General features: G+C 39.8%; 1 protein-coding gene across 1 annotated transcript in view; it reads right to left on the minus strand.

Moving 5' to 3' along the window:
• LOC109927288 (microtubule-associated protein 4-like) overlaps positions 1 to 15,885 on the minus strand; it is a 126,334-nt gene that overhangs the window by 12,645 nt on the left and 97,804 nt on the right. Inside the window, exons 9-10 of the mRNA XM_048596159.1 lie at positions 15,151 to 15,479; positions 8,058 to 8,180 (exon numbers count right to left, since the gene is read on the minus strand). Coding sequence (XP_048452116.1) covers positions 8,058 to 8,180; positions 15,151 to 15,479 — 452 coding nt within the window. The remainder of the gene's footprint in view (positions 1 to 8,057; positions 8,181 to 15,150; positions 15,480 to 15,885) is intronic.

Raw genomic sequence — 15,885 nt, forward strand, 5'->3', positions numbered from 1 at the left:
TGTGTGTGTGTGTGTGTGTGTGTGTGTGTGTGTGTGTGTGTGTGTGTTGTTTATATATTATCCATAAGAATCCAAGGATTTTAAAGATGCCATGACGAAAACCTTCAACCAATATCATTAAATTAGGACATTCTGCTTGAAATTTGCCTAGACAGCAAGTCTCTAAATTTCTCACATATAGTATGAGTGATTTAGAAAAACAATAATGGCAAATGTAGGATATATAGGAAGAATAGATGACTTTGACATGATTATGAAACCTTCCTACACTAGGATATTTTTCTCTTAACTTAGGAGTCTGCAATAGATGAATTGATACAAAGGGCAACAACTCTATCATTATTGTATCATACAACTACATTCTGCCATCGACCTACTAAACTAGATGTGGTCATGCCGGTGTTGGACTGGGGTGGACAAGATCAGAAATCACACACCAGGTTACAGACCAACAGGTTCATTTGAAAACATGAGCTTTCGGAGCCTAACTCCTACTTCAGGTTTTAGTGAAAGAGGTAGCACCAGATGCAGAATTTATAAGTAAAAGATCAAAGGATCACACCACTGATGAGGATGTACTAAACAAACCAGAGAGAGAAACAGTGCGCGCGTGCATGTGCTTGTGACGGAGAGCAAGGTAACGCATGCAAGTAGGAGAGAGAATCTGTGCGATTGTGCGTGTGAGAGAAAGAGAGAGAATCTATGTGACACAGTGTCTGTGTATATGAAAGAGGAACTGTGCAACAGTGTGAGCGACAATGTAGGTGTAAGATTGTATAGTGTGCTGGGGTCACCTGTAGTGCAACATGAACCCAAGATCCCAGTTGAGGCCATCCTCATGGGTACTAAACTTGGCTATCAGCCGCTGCTCAGTGACTTTGCGTTGTTGTGCTTCCCAAAGTCCGCCTTGGAGGACATTTACCTGAAGATCTGAGGCTGCATGTCCTTGACTGCTGAAGTGTTGCCCCACTGGGAGGGAACATCCCTGTCCGGCGACTGTTGCACAGTATACAATTCATCTGTTGTCATACGTCTGCATGGTTTTGCCAATATACTACGCCTCGGGCATCCTTACCTGCAGCATATGAGATAGACAATGTTGGCAGAGTCATATGAGTATTTGCCATGCACGTGGTGGGTGGTGTTCCCACATGTGATTGTGGTGTCCATGTTGAAGATCTTGCAGAAATTTCCATGACAGGGTTGTGTGGTGTTGTGGTCAATGTTGTCCTGAAGGCTGGATAGTTTGCTGCGAGCAATGGTCTGTTTAAGGTTTGGCGGTTGTTTGAAGGCAACAGGTGGAGGCGTTGGGAAGATCTTGGCAAGGTGCTCATCGTCATTGATAAGTGTGTTGATGGCTGCGAAGAACATGGCATAGTTTCTCTGCTCCCCGGAAGTATTGGACGACGAAGGGTACCCTATCAGACGTATCTTGTGTCTGTCTTCTGAGAAGGTCATTATGGTTTTTCACTGTCGCACGTTGGAACTGGCAGTTGACGAGTTGAGCATCGCATCTTGTTCCTAAGAGGGTGCCCTTTAACACCTTCAGGTATCCATCTCGTTCCTCCTCATCCGAACAAATCCTGTGTATGCGTAAGGCTTGTCCCGTAGGGGATGGCTGTTTTAATATGTTTAGGGTGGAAGTGAGAGAAGTGCAGCATCGTGAGGTTATCCCTGGGCTTGCGGTAGAGTGAGGTACTGAGGTGTCTGTCCCTGATGGAGATGCATATATCCAAGAATGAGACTGATTCTAAAGGGTAGTCCATGGTAAGTCTGATGGTGGGATGAAACTCAGTGATATTGCTATGCAGTTGTTTCAGTGATTCCTTGATTTTTGCTCACCTAGTAATTCCTATTTCCATTGGAATTTACTTTTAAGTGCGACACCACATTGCTGATTGATGTAATAAGCCATTATACAAATGCAAATGACTTTGACGATGGACAGCAAGCCAGGCAGGATCCAAGAGGAACAAATTCAATCTTCAAGTGATACTACTCATCACTTGGCATCCAAGAGGGGTAAGAGGTCTTTGGCTGTGTCTTTCGGGTCAGTATATTTCCAGTATATGCCCTTTTTTTTGTTCATTATAATCATGTTTGTGTTACAGCTATAGGTTAGGTCCACGTTTGTCTCAGTCTGCTCTGTTGGGTGCAATTGCTTCTAGCTAGAACCCAAAACCAGCCTATGTTTCAAATCTGGTTTTCTATTCAATAAAGAAACTGGAAGAATTGAGGGCTGAAATAGAATTATTTTAGGAAAACTACTGATGGATCAATTCCAAAGTTCTAAATGAGGCAGGAGACTTGTTTACAGAATTCACCCAATGGAATCATCTGAACAAGAAACTTTCAAAATTACCAGGTATCAGTTTAAAAATTTAGAATGCTTGTGGTTACTATAGCATATTCTACAAACTCAAGATACCACAAAACACAGCAAAGCATAGTCACTGTTGTAATGTTGAAAATGCAACTGTCAATTTCCAAAACATCAAACACCCACAAACAGCAATGTGGAAATCACCTGATAATTTGGTTCTTGGTAATGTTGATTGAGGGATAAATATCGGGCAGGTCACCAAGAATAACTTGCCTGCTTTTCTTCAAAATAGTGCCATGAAATCTTTTACTTCCAGTTGAGAAAGTAGTCAGGGACCCAATTCATCATCTTATCCCAAAGACAGCACCCAATAGTGCAGCACCTATAACACTAGATTGCTTGCCTAGAATTTTGTACTCAAGTCTGGAATTTGAACATAGAACTCTGACTCACAGGCAAGAGTGCCTCCCACTGAGCTGCAGCTGACACTGAATTGAGAAGGGACATGATCTGAACAATAGACTCACAAGCAAGTGGAATAATTTTCAAGACAAAGCAATTGAGGAGTTATGCCAAAAAGTAGATGAGAGTGCTCTTTGAAAACAGAACACGGTCAATGTTTTCCTGATCGTCAAAAATCACGTTCTTGTGATCCATCATTTCAGAGCATTAAGTGCAGTTTATTTCACAATAGCAGAAAATGCTGCAAGTAGCATAATCCCGGCACGGTCTTAAGAAAACAAATCCATTGTTGTTTGTTGTTCTACTCGGATTTAGAGGTTATGGAAAAAGAGAGTGAAATAGTGAACTGAAGGTACATTTACTTTACAGAATTGCTGTTGACTTTTGACACACAGTTTGGTTAAATGCGCTACTTACTGCAAATCCAATGCCCATGACTTTCCAGCAATGGGTTCTTGGAGGTTATAGTTCTGCCCTGTAAGCATGGTGAAGTGGTTCAGTGTGTCCAAGCACTTATCGGGTGATGCCAGTTAGTCAATAACATTGTTAACCACCTCAGGGTATGAGGACACTCCACATAGGAACTGCCTAATCCTTAAGTAGTTAAATCTATGTCTGCTTCAGTGGAGGCCATCTCCAGTTCATGAAGTGCACCAGACACAGCAGCTAGGTGTCATCAACACTGCTATCAAACAGCACTTGCTTAGCAATAACCTCCTCACTGATTCTCAGTTTAAGTTCTAGCAGGGCCACTCAGCTCCTGACCTCACTGCAGCCTTTTTTCAAACATGGATCAAATATGAGAATGCCAAAGGTGGAGTGAAAGGGACTGTCCTTGACATCGAGGCAGCAGTTGACCAAAAATGGTAACAAGGAGCACTAACAAAACTGGAGTCACAAGAACTGGGGGACAACTCTCCACTAGCTGGAGTTATAAGTAACATGAAGGCAGTTGGTTGCAGCTGTTGGTGGTCAACCATCTCCATCCCCATTTGTATACCATCAACAAAGCACAAATCAGAACCGCAATGGAAAACCCTCTATTTGCCTAGATAGGTGCAGATCCACCACAGTTCAAGCAGCTCAATATTATCTAGGACAAAGCAACCTGCTTGAGTGGCATCCATCACCACATTCCCTCCCTGCACCACCAACACAGTGGTAGCAGTGTGTACCATCTACAGGATGCACTACAGTAACTCATTTAAATTCACTTAACAGGATCTTCCAAGGACAAGGGAAGCAAATGCATGGGTACCCCACGACCTGCTGGTTCTACACCAATCCACACATTATTCTGACTTTAGATTACACTGTCATTCCTTCACCATCACTGATGCAAAATTCCTGGAATCCCCTTCCAAAAGAATGTGGGTTTCCTTACGCCCCATGGATTGCGGTGGTCTAAGAGAGCAGCTCACTTCCATTTTCTTGGGAGCCATTAGGAATTAACAATAAATGGGAGCCTAGCCAGCAACACCCATATCCCACAAAAGAATAAAAGATTCACTAGCTAGGAGGCCAGATAAGTTCAACAAGCTATCCGAACATTAATATCGATACACAATTCCCAACAGGTTGCCATGATCACGCTTGAAGAGATGCCTTAACTCACATTTCTCAAGGCCTAACATCCTCAACTTTCTGATCAAGACATTCTACACCCACAACTCACTCAGAGTACCCATTCTGACTTCAGTTCCCACAAATACTGATGTTTTCCTACAAAGTTTCCATATCCTTCTGCTCTTTTCTCCCCCACCTCCATCTTAAAAATAGTTCATCTGCGACAAATATTAATTATAGTCTCATTCAACTGCACTGTCATTTAAATTGGAGTCTACAGTGTGGCATATAATTTTATATGTGGAACTATGCCTTATTTCCATTACAACAGTAGCAGATTCCATAACTAACTTAGCTTCTGTCTGAATTATTATTACATTGCTGCTAAGGCACCATCTGACAACTTCTCTTTCTCCTCCTGCCCCCATAGACGTTGTCATGTTAAATCAGGTGAATGAGAGTAAACAGGAGAGACAGGTCTGTCATCTTCAAAATTTAATCTGAGATTCACTGCAACACAAACACGTCCTACTCCTTGTAACCCTAATATTAAGCATTAACTGCACTACTTTAAAAAGGATTAGCAACAAACAGCATAATTAAAGTCCAAATAGCATTTTATTTTAAACCTAAGGATTTTATTTCCTTTTGCCTTATAGCAAGGTTTGAACTGCATCTACTGGCAACAAAGCAAGATCGCTCAGCAGATTTCAGCCTCCACTGACTGTGATCTCAGCACCCCAATTTATGGCATCTATTGGATAAAGAATGAATGCATCCTTGCTAGCTCCGCAATTACAGGCGTGCACACTCTCTGCTCGGTGTCATAGTTTACTTGGTGCAACTGTCACAGATTTGGGAAAGGAAGGAATTGTAGAACTGTTGCCAACATCATCTGTTTCTTTAAGGTTGACATCTTCCCAGAGTTCTCGGGGTTGAGGATTTGTGTCTTGGGTCTTCATGGGACTGAACAGGCTAGTTCTCATCCCACAGATCAATGGACAGGATAAGCACATCAACTCTGCTAAGGTTCTTTCAAAACAACAATTCAACTTTACCACTCCTTTACTCTTTGTCCATATTCCTCTACTATATTTTATTGCTCCAAGTACTTACTCAATTCTCCTTTGAATGCTATTACAGCATCTATGTCCACTATCTTATCTGAATATACATTTCAAGTCCTAACCACTCATTGCATAAAAATGTCTTTCCTCAAATCACCTTAGAACTGCTTTTTGGCTACAGAAATAGTTTTTCTTTATTTGCTGTATCTAAGCTCCATAATTTTAAATGCCCCTATCAAATAGTCACTTATCCTCCTCTGCTCTAGGGAGAGCTTCTCTTGTACATCCTGGATAATTAATTCTCATACATGGAAACATACCAGTATATCCTCTTCTATATCCTCTCCAATTCCTTCATGTTTTTCCTAAGTATGATGCTCAGACTTGGATATACATTGATACTCTAACTGAGGCTGATTTATTACTTTCATATAAATTTATCACAACTTCCCTGCACTTGCACGCAATGACTCTGTTTAGAAGTCCAACACCTGTTGGACATTTTTAGCTGCTTTGTTAACCTTTAAAAGATTTGTGCACAAATATTTCAAGAACCTTTCATCATCCACTTCAAAATTATACTGCTCAGCCTGTATTTTTGATTCTTCATCCCAAAACATATTATACTTTTCTGCTTTGAACTTTATCTGACAAATACCTGACCAAAACCACCAACCCTGTATTCTTGAAATTATTATTTTCCTCACTTGACCACAATTTCAAGTTTCATATCAACTGCACATGTTGAAACAGTGCCCCATACCAAAACCAAATCATCAATGCATATCAAAAACATAAATGTATTTTTAAAAACCGTTTCACCTTTTGAAGGGTGAAGACATAAAACTAGCTTTTTTTTCCCTGTATTTTTGATTGTGGACTGAAATGGAAAAAGAACGGTTTTAAAAACACAAAAGGCTGTTGACGGGTTGGTGCAATTTTTGAAAGCAAGCAAGCTGCTTGTTTACACAACTGTTGATACACACAGTGCTAGAAGATTTACAAATGAACTGGAGGGGAGGGAAATGTACAAATGGAGATTCAGCTGGCAACAAGTAGCTGATTGGTCTGTGAACTAGTGACCAGTTATCAATGATAAAGACTTTCTGTCCACTAACTATGTGATTAGCTTCCAGATAGCTGAACAGCTTGGGGCGTGAACAAGACAGAAGAAAGCCATCAGATCTCTGCAAACTCAGGAGCTGTCTCTATTCTCCACAGGGAAAAACACACTAACATGATGAAAACTAGTTGTATATATTTCTTCAGCAATTGCTGCAAGGTCTGACTTTTAACTAGTAAGTCAGACCCTTAGTGTGAGCGAGTTACCCTGTGCCTCCTGTAAACGAATGCAAGCATCTGGAGAAGGAAAAAAAAAAATCAGTGTCCTGAGCAGTACAAGAATTATACCAAGAAACAATGATTAGGGATCACTGAACCACCTTCTTTGTCTTTTCCTCCATCTATAACACCCATGTTGTGTGTTTTTTTGTCTGTCTGCATGTGTCTGTGTCTGTGTCTGCCTGCATATACGTGTAGTTTATATGTAGTTTACTGGAGTTTTAATTGGTAGAGTTAAATGCTTTAGGTTCAGAATAGCTTACCTATGACTAGTGTCTACTTATTTGTAATAAAGAGAAATTCTTGTTCCATACAGAAACATGGCCTCTGCTTTCTGTCAAAATTATGCATACTTTATATAAAATCTTCAACTTTTGTGATTACTCCAAGAAAAGCACAACTTGCCTTCCAGAGAGTTTGACACCCTCAGTAATTTATTTGCTTCTTTGTCCTTCTCACTATTTAGGTATTGAAAATACACCAAAATATGCCAAGTAGCATAACAGCTCCTTTACTGTTTCTTATCTTCAACAGGATTATGTTTTTGATTCTACCAGCATATCCTCTCTTAGTAAGAGATGTATTTTTTTCCTTACAACTCCAACTTCACAATCAAGAGGGAGGTAAAGGAGACAAAGACGGAGGCAGGAAGCAGGGGTCAGGGGTCAGGGGTCAGGGTTAAGAAGAATCACAGAATTGTTACATTGCAGATGGATGCTATTCGGTCCATCATGTCTGCGCCAGAAATAAAGGGGGACAGAGAACACAAAAGGTGGGAAGAAGAGGAAAGCAGTAAAAGACAGAAAGTGAGGGGAGAGAATAATATAGCAGAATGGGAGGGGGTTGAAATGAGAAGCAGAAGACGCAGAGAATAACAGAGGAACAGGAGAAGGGAACTAAGGGGCAGTGAAGGTGGAACTTGGCAGAATGATTGAGAAAGTATGAAAGAGGCAAGAAAAGAAAAAGGGGAGGGGTAGAAAGTTGGAGCAAAAATGTGCAGATGAAGCGAGAATGAATGGAAGGAGGAAGTGAGAAGGAAGTTAGAGCCAGAATATTTTCTATATTAACAGTGCTATATAAATGCAAATTCTTGTTGTTGTTCAGATTATTATATCAGTGTTCACTTTGCTTGAACCAAATTCCCTAAGAGTGAAGTATTCCACTGCACCATTCCATGTTATGAACAATCTTCATTTATGTTCACAGGGATCATGATGGAAAATCATACTGAAATGCAGAGACATATATTGAACTTAGAAATGAATGCAAAGTCAAAACTGATGTTTTCATTCACTCACTTTGCCATTGGTTTGTTTTTGGCTATCTTTCATGCTTGTGGTTTTAGTAACTCGAGTCACAGTGCTGGATTCAGCTTTTCGGCTCAATCTTACCGGTTCGGGTCTTTTCTCTATTGGTTTAGCCTAAATGGACAATAAAAGGGATGGAGGAAAAAAAACAAGCACACAGACAGATGTAATGAAGAAAAATGCCCTAGAATGAAATGGAATTGAATAATTATCCCAAAGGGCACAATTAACGTTAAAAAAAAAATTCACATCATGGCACAATAGGACAATGTTTTACAGAATGTTGTACAACATTTCATTTCCTTACGGTTTGACTTGATTCCAAAAGTTGTTTATTCACTGATGTTCCAAAACACATTTTCTCAATAGAAGCAAAACAGAACCAGGATTATAAATAAGGAACTAACCCAAAATGGTACATCTCAATTTAAGGTAAAGATTATCCTTTCTAAAAAAAATAAATTTTCCTCTTGCTTGAACTTAAAAATGGAGCACTCTAAATTAAATGTATACCACACCCTCATTCCACTGCTCAACTTTCTTCAACAACATCTTCAGATGTCAAACAATTTGAATTGGAAGAAAACATTTTCTTTAGCCATCCTAAAATCCAACTGTTATTTAGTCAATGCAAAGAGAATTCAAGAAGCACATGCATTCAAGCAATCACCAGACCATAATATTGGGCAGAGTTATCAACAGATTACACATTTACATTGCATGTAATTTTACTTATTCATCACTTAGAAGATAAGAGTACTGCTTAGCTTTGCAATAACCAATTATAAACAGAAAACAGGTAACCAAGCTAATATTCACTAGGAAAGCAAAAGTTGATGTAATTGGTTTCAGGGTACTAGGAAAATTCCCAATGCCGTTTTCTATCCATTGCATCCAGCTGGAAAATGCAGAGCACAGATATCAAACAAAAAGTGGATTGAGCTCATCTACAATATCTAAAATCAAATATCCTGCTCAGATGTCCACATATGACAACTTCTTCTTAGGTAATGTATTATATAGCACTTAACAACAAAAGTCCTATATATCAGAATATATGAATTTCTCAAGAAGGGGAGAAATTAGCACAAAAGCAGCTGACGGTCAGCTCTAAAATTTTTTGTAAATTTATTCAGAGGATGTGGGTGTTACTGGCTGGACCAATATTTATTGCCTATCCCTAGATAGTTCAAAGGGACTTGAGTATAAAAGAAAAGAGGATTTGCTGAAACTATACAAGACACTAGTCAGATCATGGCAGTAAATCGGAACAATTTTGGGCCTCTCATCTAAGGGAAGATATATTGGCACCAGAGGCCATCATGAGAAGGCTCACTACGCTGAAACTAGGTAAGAGACTGTTTTATGAGGAGAGGAGTACTAGCTTGGGCATGCACTCATTGGAATATAAACAAATGACAGACAACCTTTCTGAAACATGCAAGATTCTCATGGGACTCGACAGGGGAGATGCGGGGAGGTTGTTTGCCCTTGTGGGAGTGTCTAGGACCACAGCGTAATCTCAGAGCGAGGGATCGCACATGAAGATACACATGAGGACAGATTTCTTCTGAGAAGACTGCGAATCTTTGCATTTATTTGTATTTATCATAGAGGGCCATTGAGGTGGAGTCATTAAGCATACTCAAGGCTAAGACTGTCCAATTTTAAATCAGCAGGGAGTGAAAGGGTGTGTGGAAAAGACCATAAGATACAGAACCAGAATTAAACCATTTGGCCCATTGAGTCTGCTCTGCCTGACAATTATGACTGATACATTTCTCAATCCCTTTCTCCTGCCTCTCCTGACATGGCCTCCATAACCCTCTGTGTCAATGAGATTAACTAACCTCTCGCTGAAGACATTCCTATTCATCTCAGTTTTAAAGGAACGTCCCTTCACTCTGAAGCATTGCCCTCGGGTCCTAATCTCCTACTAGTGGAAACATCTTTTCCACGTCCACTCTATCCAGGCCTCTCAGCATTCTCTAAGTAAGATCCCCCTCATCCCTCTAAACTCCACTTAGTACAGATCCAGAGTCCTCAACTGCTTCTCATGTGACAAGCCCTTCATTCCGAGGATCATTCTTGTAAACCTCCTCTGCACCCACTCCAAGAACATCCTGCCTTAGATACAGGGCCCATAACAGCTCACAATATTCCAAATGCTGTCTGACCAGAACCTCTCACAACCTCAGTATAACATCGTATAGACATTCCACAAATTCCTTTTCTTGAGATCAGCTACCAACCTGATTTTCCAAGTCCACCTGAATACTGAAGTCCATCATGATAACAGTAATTGTGCCTTTTCTATCTCCTAATGTATTTTCTGCCCATATCCCGACTACTGGTAGAGGGCCTGTACATAATTCCCATCAGGATCTTTTTTCCTTTATGAATCCTCAACTCTACCCATAAAGATTCTCTGCATTCTGACCCTATATTGCTTCTTGATATCAATTTAATTTAATTTCTTACTAATAGGCCAACCTCAACCCTCTGCCCATCTGCCTGTCCTTTCGATATGATACATTTCCTTGGATATTTAGTTCCCAGACCTGATCCCCTTTCAGCCACATTTCTACGATTCCCACAATATCGTACCCGCCAATTTCAATCTGCATTATAAACTCATTTACCATATTTCCTACACCGCAGACATTTAAGTACGACATCCTCAATCCTGCGGTGACTGCCCCTTTCTCGCAGTTGTCCTCTTATCTGCTGTTTGTGGATGCAATGCCAATTAAGTGGACTACTGTGTCTTGGATGGTGTCAAGATTCTTGAGCATTGTTAGAGCTATGTCTATTCAGACAAGTGGAGAGTATTCCATCACATTCCTGACTTGTGTCTTGAACTTTGTGTCAGGATTTAGAGTGTCAGGAGAGGAATTACTCATTGTAGGGTGTCAAACCTATGACCTGTTCTTGTAGCCAAAGTACGGCTGGTCTGGTTTAGTTTTAGGTCAATGATAACTCCTAGGATAGCAATGGCAGGGTGTCAGTGATGGTAGTGCCACTGAATATCAACGGACAGTAGTCAGAGATGGCCTGTATGTTGCACTTTTGTGGCATTAGCCTTACTTGCCACTTGTTAGTTCAAAGTCTGGATACTGTCCAGATCTTGCTACATTTGGATGTGGATAGCTTCAGTATCTAACGTATCATAAATGGTGAAAATGGTGCAATAACCAACAAACATCCCCACTTCTAATCTTAAGATGGAGGAAAGGCAAATGATGAAACAGGTGAAGATGCTTGAGCCTAGTACACTACTCTGAGGAACAGCTGCAGAGGTGTCCCAAAAACAGCAGCTGAATATTCAAGTGTTAGAGAATCATAGACTAATACACCACGGAAGGGCTTGTCTTGTGTCACCTCTTTGGTGCAGCAATCTAATTAATCCACTGTAAACATTTTCTATTTAAACATCTATCTAATCCTCTCTTGAATGCACAAATAAACCTGTTTCTAACACATCTTCTGACATTCATTACAGCTCACAGCAACTTACTACATAATAAACGTATCCTCCCATTGTGTCTGTTTCTCCTGCAATTCCCTTTTATCGTAATGCCCTTGTATTGGTGTCTGCTACTTACTACCTGTTGGGGCACTTCTCGGTTACGTTACTAAAATTGTTCATGCTTTTGAAAACCTCTATCAAACTTCTTCTAAACTGTGCTCCTAGAACACCACCTTCTCCAGTCTTTCCACATTACTGAAATCTCTCATTCTAATAATAATACCACACCTTCCTTAATGCCCTGGCAAGTTCCTGAAGTGTCATGTCCAGAATGGAATACAATACTCTCAGAGCTAACCAATGTTTCATAAGAATTTTGTGTAACCTTGCTTTAGTATTCCATTCCTGGATCAATAAGGCAACCATACCATATTTTAAAAAAGTCACTTCTCAGCTTAGCTTAAGGCCTTCAAATATTTATGTACACTTTTACATCTCTCTGTTGCTACATCATCTTCAATCAGTATTAGAGACACCTTGTTTGTAAATTAGTTCTAGGCTCCCCACAGGGGGAAACATCCTCTCAGCATCCATTCTATCAAGACCCGCCTGGATCTTATGTTTCATCCATCTATGTTTTCCTGAAGAGTTTTACTCCACTCCTCATTCCTAACTGTATTTCTAGGATTACATTAGATCACAAGAACAAGGAACAGGAGTAGACAATTCCATTCTTTGAGCCTGCCCCGCCATTTAATATGATCATAGTTGATTTAATCCTAGCCTCAACTGCGTTTTTCTACCCACTTCCCTTATAACTGTTCAACCTATTACTGTTTAAAATTCTATCTCCTTCTCAAAATTTACTCCATGTCCTAACACCCATGAGTTAATAAATTCCACAGACTCATTACCCTTGAGAAGTAAATTCTCCTTATCTCCATTTAAAAGCTGCCATCCCTTATCCTGCAACTCATGCACGAGGACACCCAGATTCCTGCGCGCCAAAGCACTCTGAAGTTTCTCCCCATTTAGAAAATACGTTATATCCTTCCGACCAGTAATATCAGCCTTCTTACCCTCAAACTGCATCTGCCAAATTTTGGCCCATTCATCTAAACTATCCACATCCATTTGCAAATTTGTTCTTTCTTTATTGTAACTGTCTTTCCTATTCTTTAATGTCATCTATAGATTGTAAATAGTTGAGGTCTAAGGACTGAATCCTGTGGTACTCCACTAATTATATCTTGCCGGCCACAGAAAGACCCATTTAGCCTGACTCTCTGCTCTCTGTTGGTGAGCTATTCCTCTTTCCAATAAATTACCCCTAACTCCATGTGATCTTTTCTGGGGTAGTAACCTTTTATGCGGCTCCTTATCAAATGCTTTTAGGAAGTCCAGATCCGCTATATCTACAGGATTCCCGTTATTCAGTTTGCTGGTTATATCTTTGAAGAACGCTAGTAAATTAGTCAAACACAACCTACCTCTTCATAAAAACACACCAACTGTGATTCAACATTCCAAACATCCTGTTACTTCTTTCTTAATTTTTGGATAATTGGATTGGGGTTGCTCTCCGAGAAGCAGAGGAGGCTGAAGGCAGACATGATTGAGATACATGAGATTATGAGGAGAATAGACAGGGTAGATGGGAAGAAGCTTTCCCCTTGATGGAGGAATCGATGGCCAAGGAGCATAGTTTTAAAGTTAGAGGCAGAAGGGTTGAGAGGAAAAATGTTTTTCACCCAGAGGGTGGTGGGAATCTGGAACTTACTGTTTGTAAGGCTGGTAGATGCAGAAGCCTTCACAACATTTAAGAAGGATTTAGACATACATTTGTGATGCCAAGGCATACTTGGCTATGGGCCAAGTGCTGGAAAATGGTATTAAAATAGTCAGGGATAACAAGGTGTAGAGCTGGATGAACACAGCAGGCCAAGCAGCATCAGAGGAGCAGGAAAGCTGACATTTCGGGCCTAGACCCTTTTTCAGAAAATTGCATTTGCAGTTCCGACTATCTTTAAAATAGTCAGGGACTTGTTTTTGATTGGTGCAGATTCAACGAGCCAAAGGGCCTTTTTCTGTGCTGTAGTCTTCCATGACTATGACTCAATAATAGACTCTAATGATTTTCCAACGATAGCCATTAAAATAATTGGTCTATAGTTTTCTACTTTCTGCCTGCCTCCTTTTTGAATAAAGGTGTTATATTAGCATTTTTCCAATCCATTGGAACCTTTTCTGTATTCAGGAAATTTTGGAATACTGTAACCACTATCTCTGGTGCCACCTCCTTCAAGACCCACGGATGTAGGCCATCAGGGCCTAGGAGCATGTTTTCTTTCAATCCTTTTAGCTCTCTCAATACTTTTTCCACAACATAATGATGATTGTTCTAAGTTCGTTCTTTTTTATAATCTCTGCATTACCTATTACCATTGGGAAGGTACTTGCATCTTCCATCATGAAAATGAAGGCAAAACACTGATTTAGTGTCTTTGCCATTTCTGTCTTCTGCACTATTAACTCCCCAGTCTCATCCCCTAATGAATCAATATTCACTTTAGCACATGCCTATCATGTGCAAACTTTGAAAAGATGCCCTGAAGACGTACGATCTATCAAAAAGAGAAATAGACCTCATAACTAACCCTGGGAACACTGAATGTAACTACCCTTTAGTCAGAATAGCAACTTTAATATTACTCTCTTTTTTGCTGTTTTTTGTATCCATGCTACCATTATTCTTTATACAGCTATGGGCTTTAATTTTGTTAACCCTTAAGTTTGGGGGCCTCAAAGAAATTTAAAACTCTAAAATAAATGAATATGCCTCATAAACTTGGCCAAAATGTTTGTCAGGATAGCGCCATGACAAGTTGCATTACTCTGCTCAGTCCAGTTAGATTATAATTAGACACAGAACATGCTGAAGAAAGCTGCACATTAATTCAGTGTCTGGATGGAGAGGAACAATACCTTAAGTAATAACCTTCATCAGTTTTCAGTCTAAGGTATTAACAACAGGGTTGTGCCTTCAGGTCAGACCAATGTCGGCGTTCTACTCTTTCAGATGTTGACAAAGATCATTGTCTTCCCTTTTCCAGAAGTATACAAGTCTCCAGAAGCCAAATTAAACATTTACAGGCTGCTTACAGGCACATTTTAAGAGACACCTGTACTGTATACCATTCTTGTCACCACATTGAAATAAAAAGATAATGGGAAGAGGACAAGAAACTTATTATGTGGAAATTATGAACAGTAACAAATATTTACAATTAAGTGTGAAAAGTGTAGATATTATTTATATATTTAGAAAATGCAGCAGCCATCAAATTTTCCTAGTGTTTGCACTTAACTGTTTGTGACATCCTGAGGTGGTGAAAGACATTATTGAAATGCAAGTTTTCATTTTCATTCATGAGAAATTAGAGTGTTATAAGGATGAATTTTTGTTCTATCAGGTAGCTTAAATGTACCAGACAACATCTCATTTCAAGTTTATAGTATTTGTTTTCTTGTAACCCTAATTGGACTGGGTTAACAGACACTAGAATCAAAACCTTACTGTTTGTTTATCTCCAAAGAAAACAGGCAAACTCTTACCTTCCCTCCTCCAGGTTGGTGTTTGATATTATCTGTGGATCCAATTTTCGACTTGACATTTTTTAGGTCGGGTGCTGGAGCACTGGTTGGTCGTAGCTGCTTCGGAGCTGCTGCTACAGTGGGTTTTGAAGGAGCACGAAGAATGGGTGCAACCCTCTTTGCCTCCGAAGCAGCTGTTGTCTTCAATGCCAAAGTTCTGGGTGGCCGAGAGGTGTTAGATGATGGTGGTGCAGGGGTACTACTGCCCATTGGCGTGCTTGGTGTACTTGGAGTAGTGCCAGTGCTCTTAACAGAGGTTGAAGAAGCAGTCTTTGGACGTCCTGTCTCACCTAAGGCAAAATTAAAAACAAAAACAAATTTTTGTATTTTCTTCACAAATATCACTAGTTCCTTTGCCAAGCTAATCTAATTTTTTAAACTTCTCTGGCAAAATGAGAAACTACTATAAAAATAAGAAATTATTCCACAAATAGACAGTACTACAAGACAGAAGGCTGCTCTCACTGATCACCAGAGTTAAACAAAATATATGTTCTTTCGTATCCCTTCATTAGTTCTGCATAATTCCAAATACAAGATTACCAACTCTCTCTTGAATTATGTGAATTGTTATGGGCGTACTGTCACTATTTTGTGACATCATTAAACCTATTTGAGGATTTATTGAGAAAACAGGGCTTTCTTTTGGCACAGGAAGACATTTAAATAAGAGTGAAAGCATCAAAAAAAAAAAAA

This window comes from Rhincodon typus, chromosome 4 (genome assembly GCF_021869965.1).
Source record: "Rhincodon typus isolate 14 chromosome 4, sRhiTyp1.1, whole genome shotgun sequence".
Classification (NCBI taxonomy): domain Eukaryota; kingdom Metazoa; phylum Chordata; class Chondrichthyes; order Orectolobiformes; family Rhincodontidae; genus Rhincodon; species Rhincodon typus.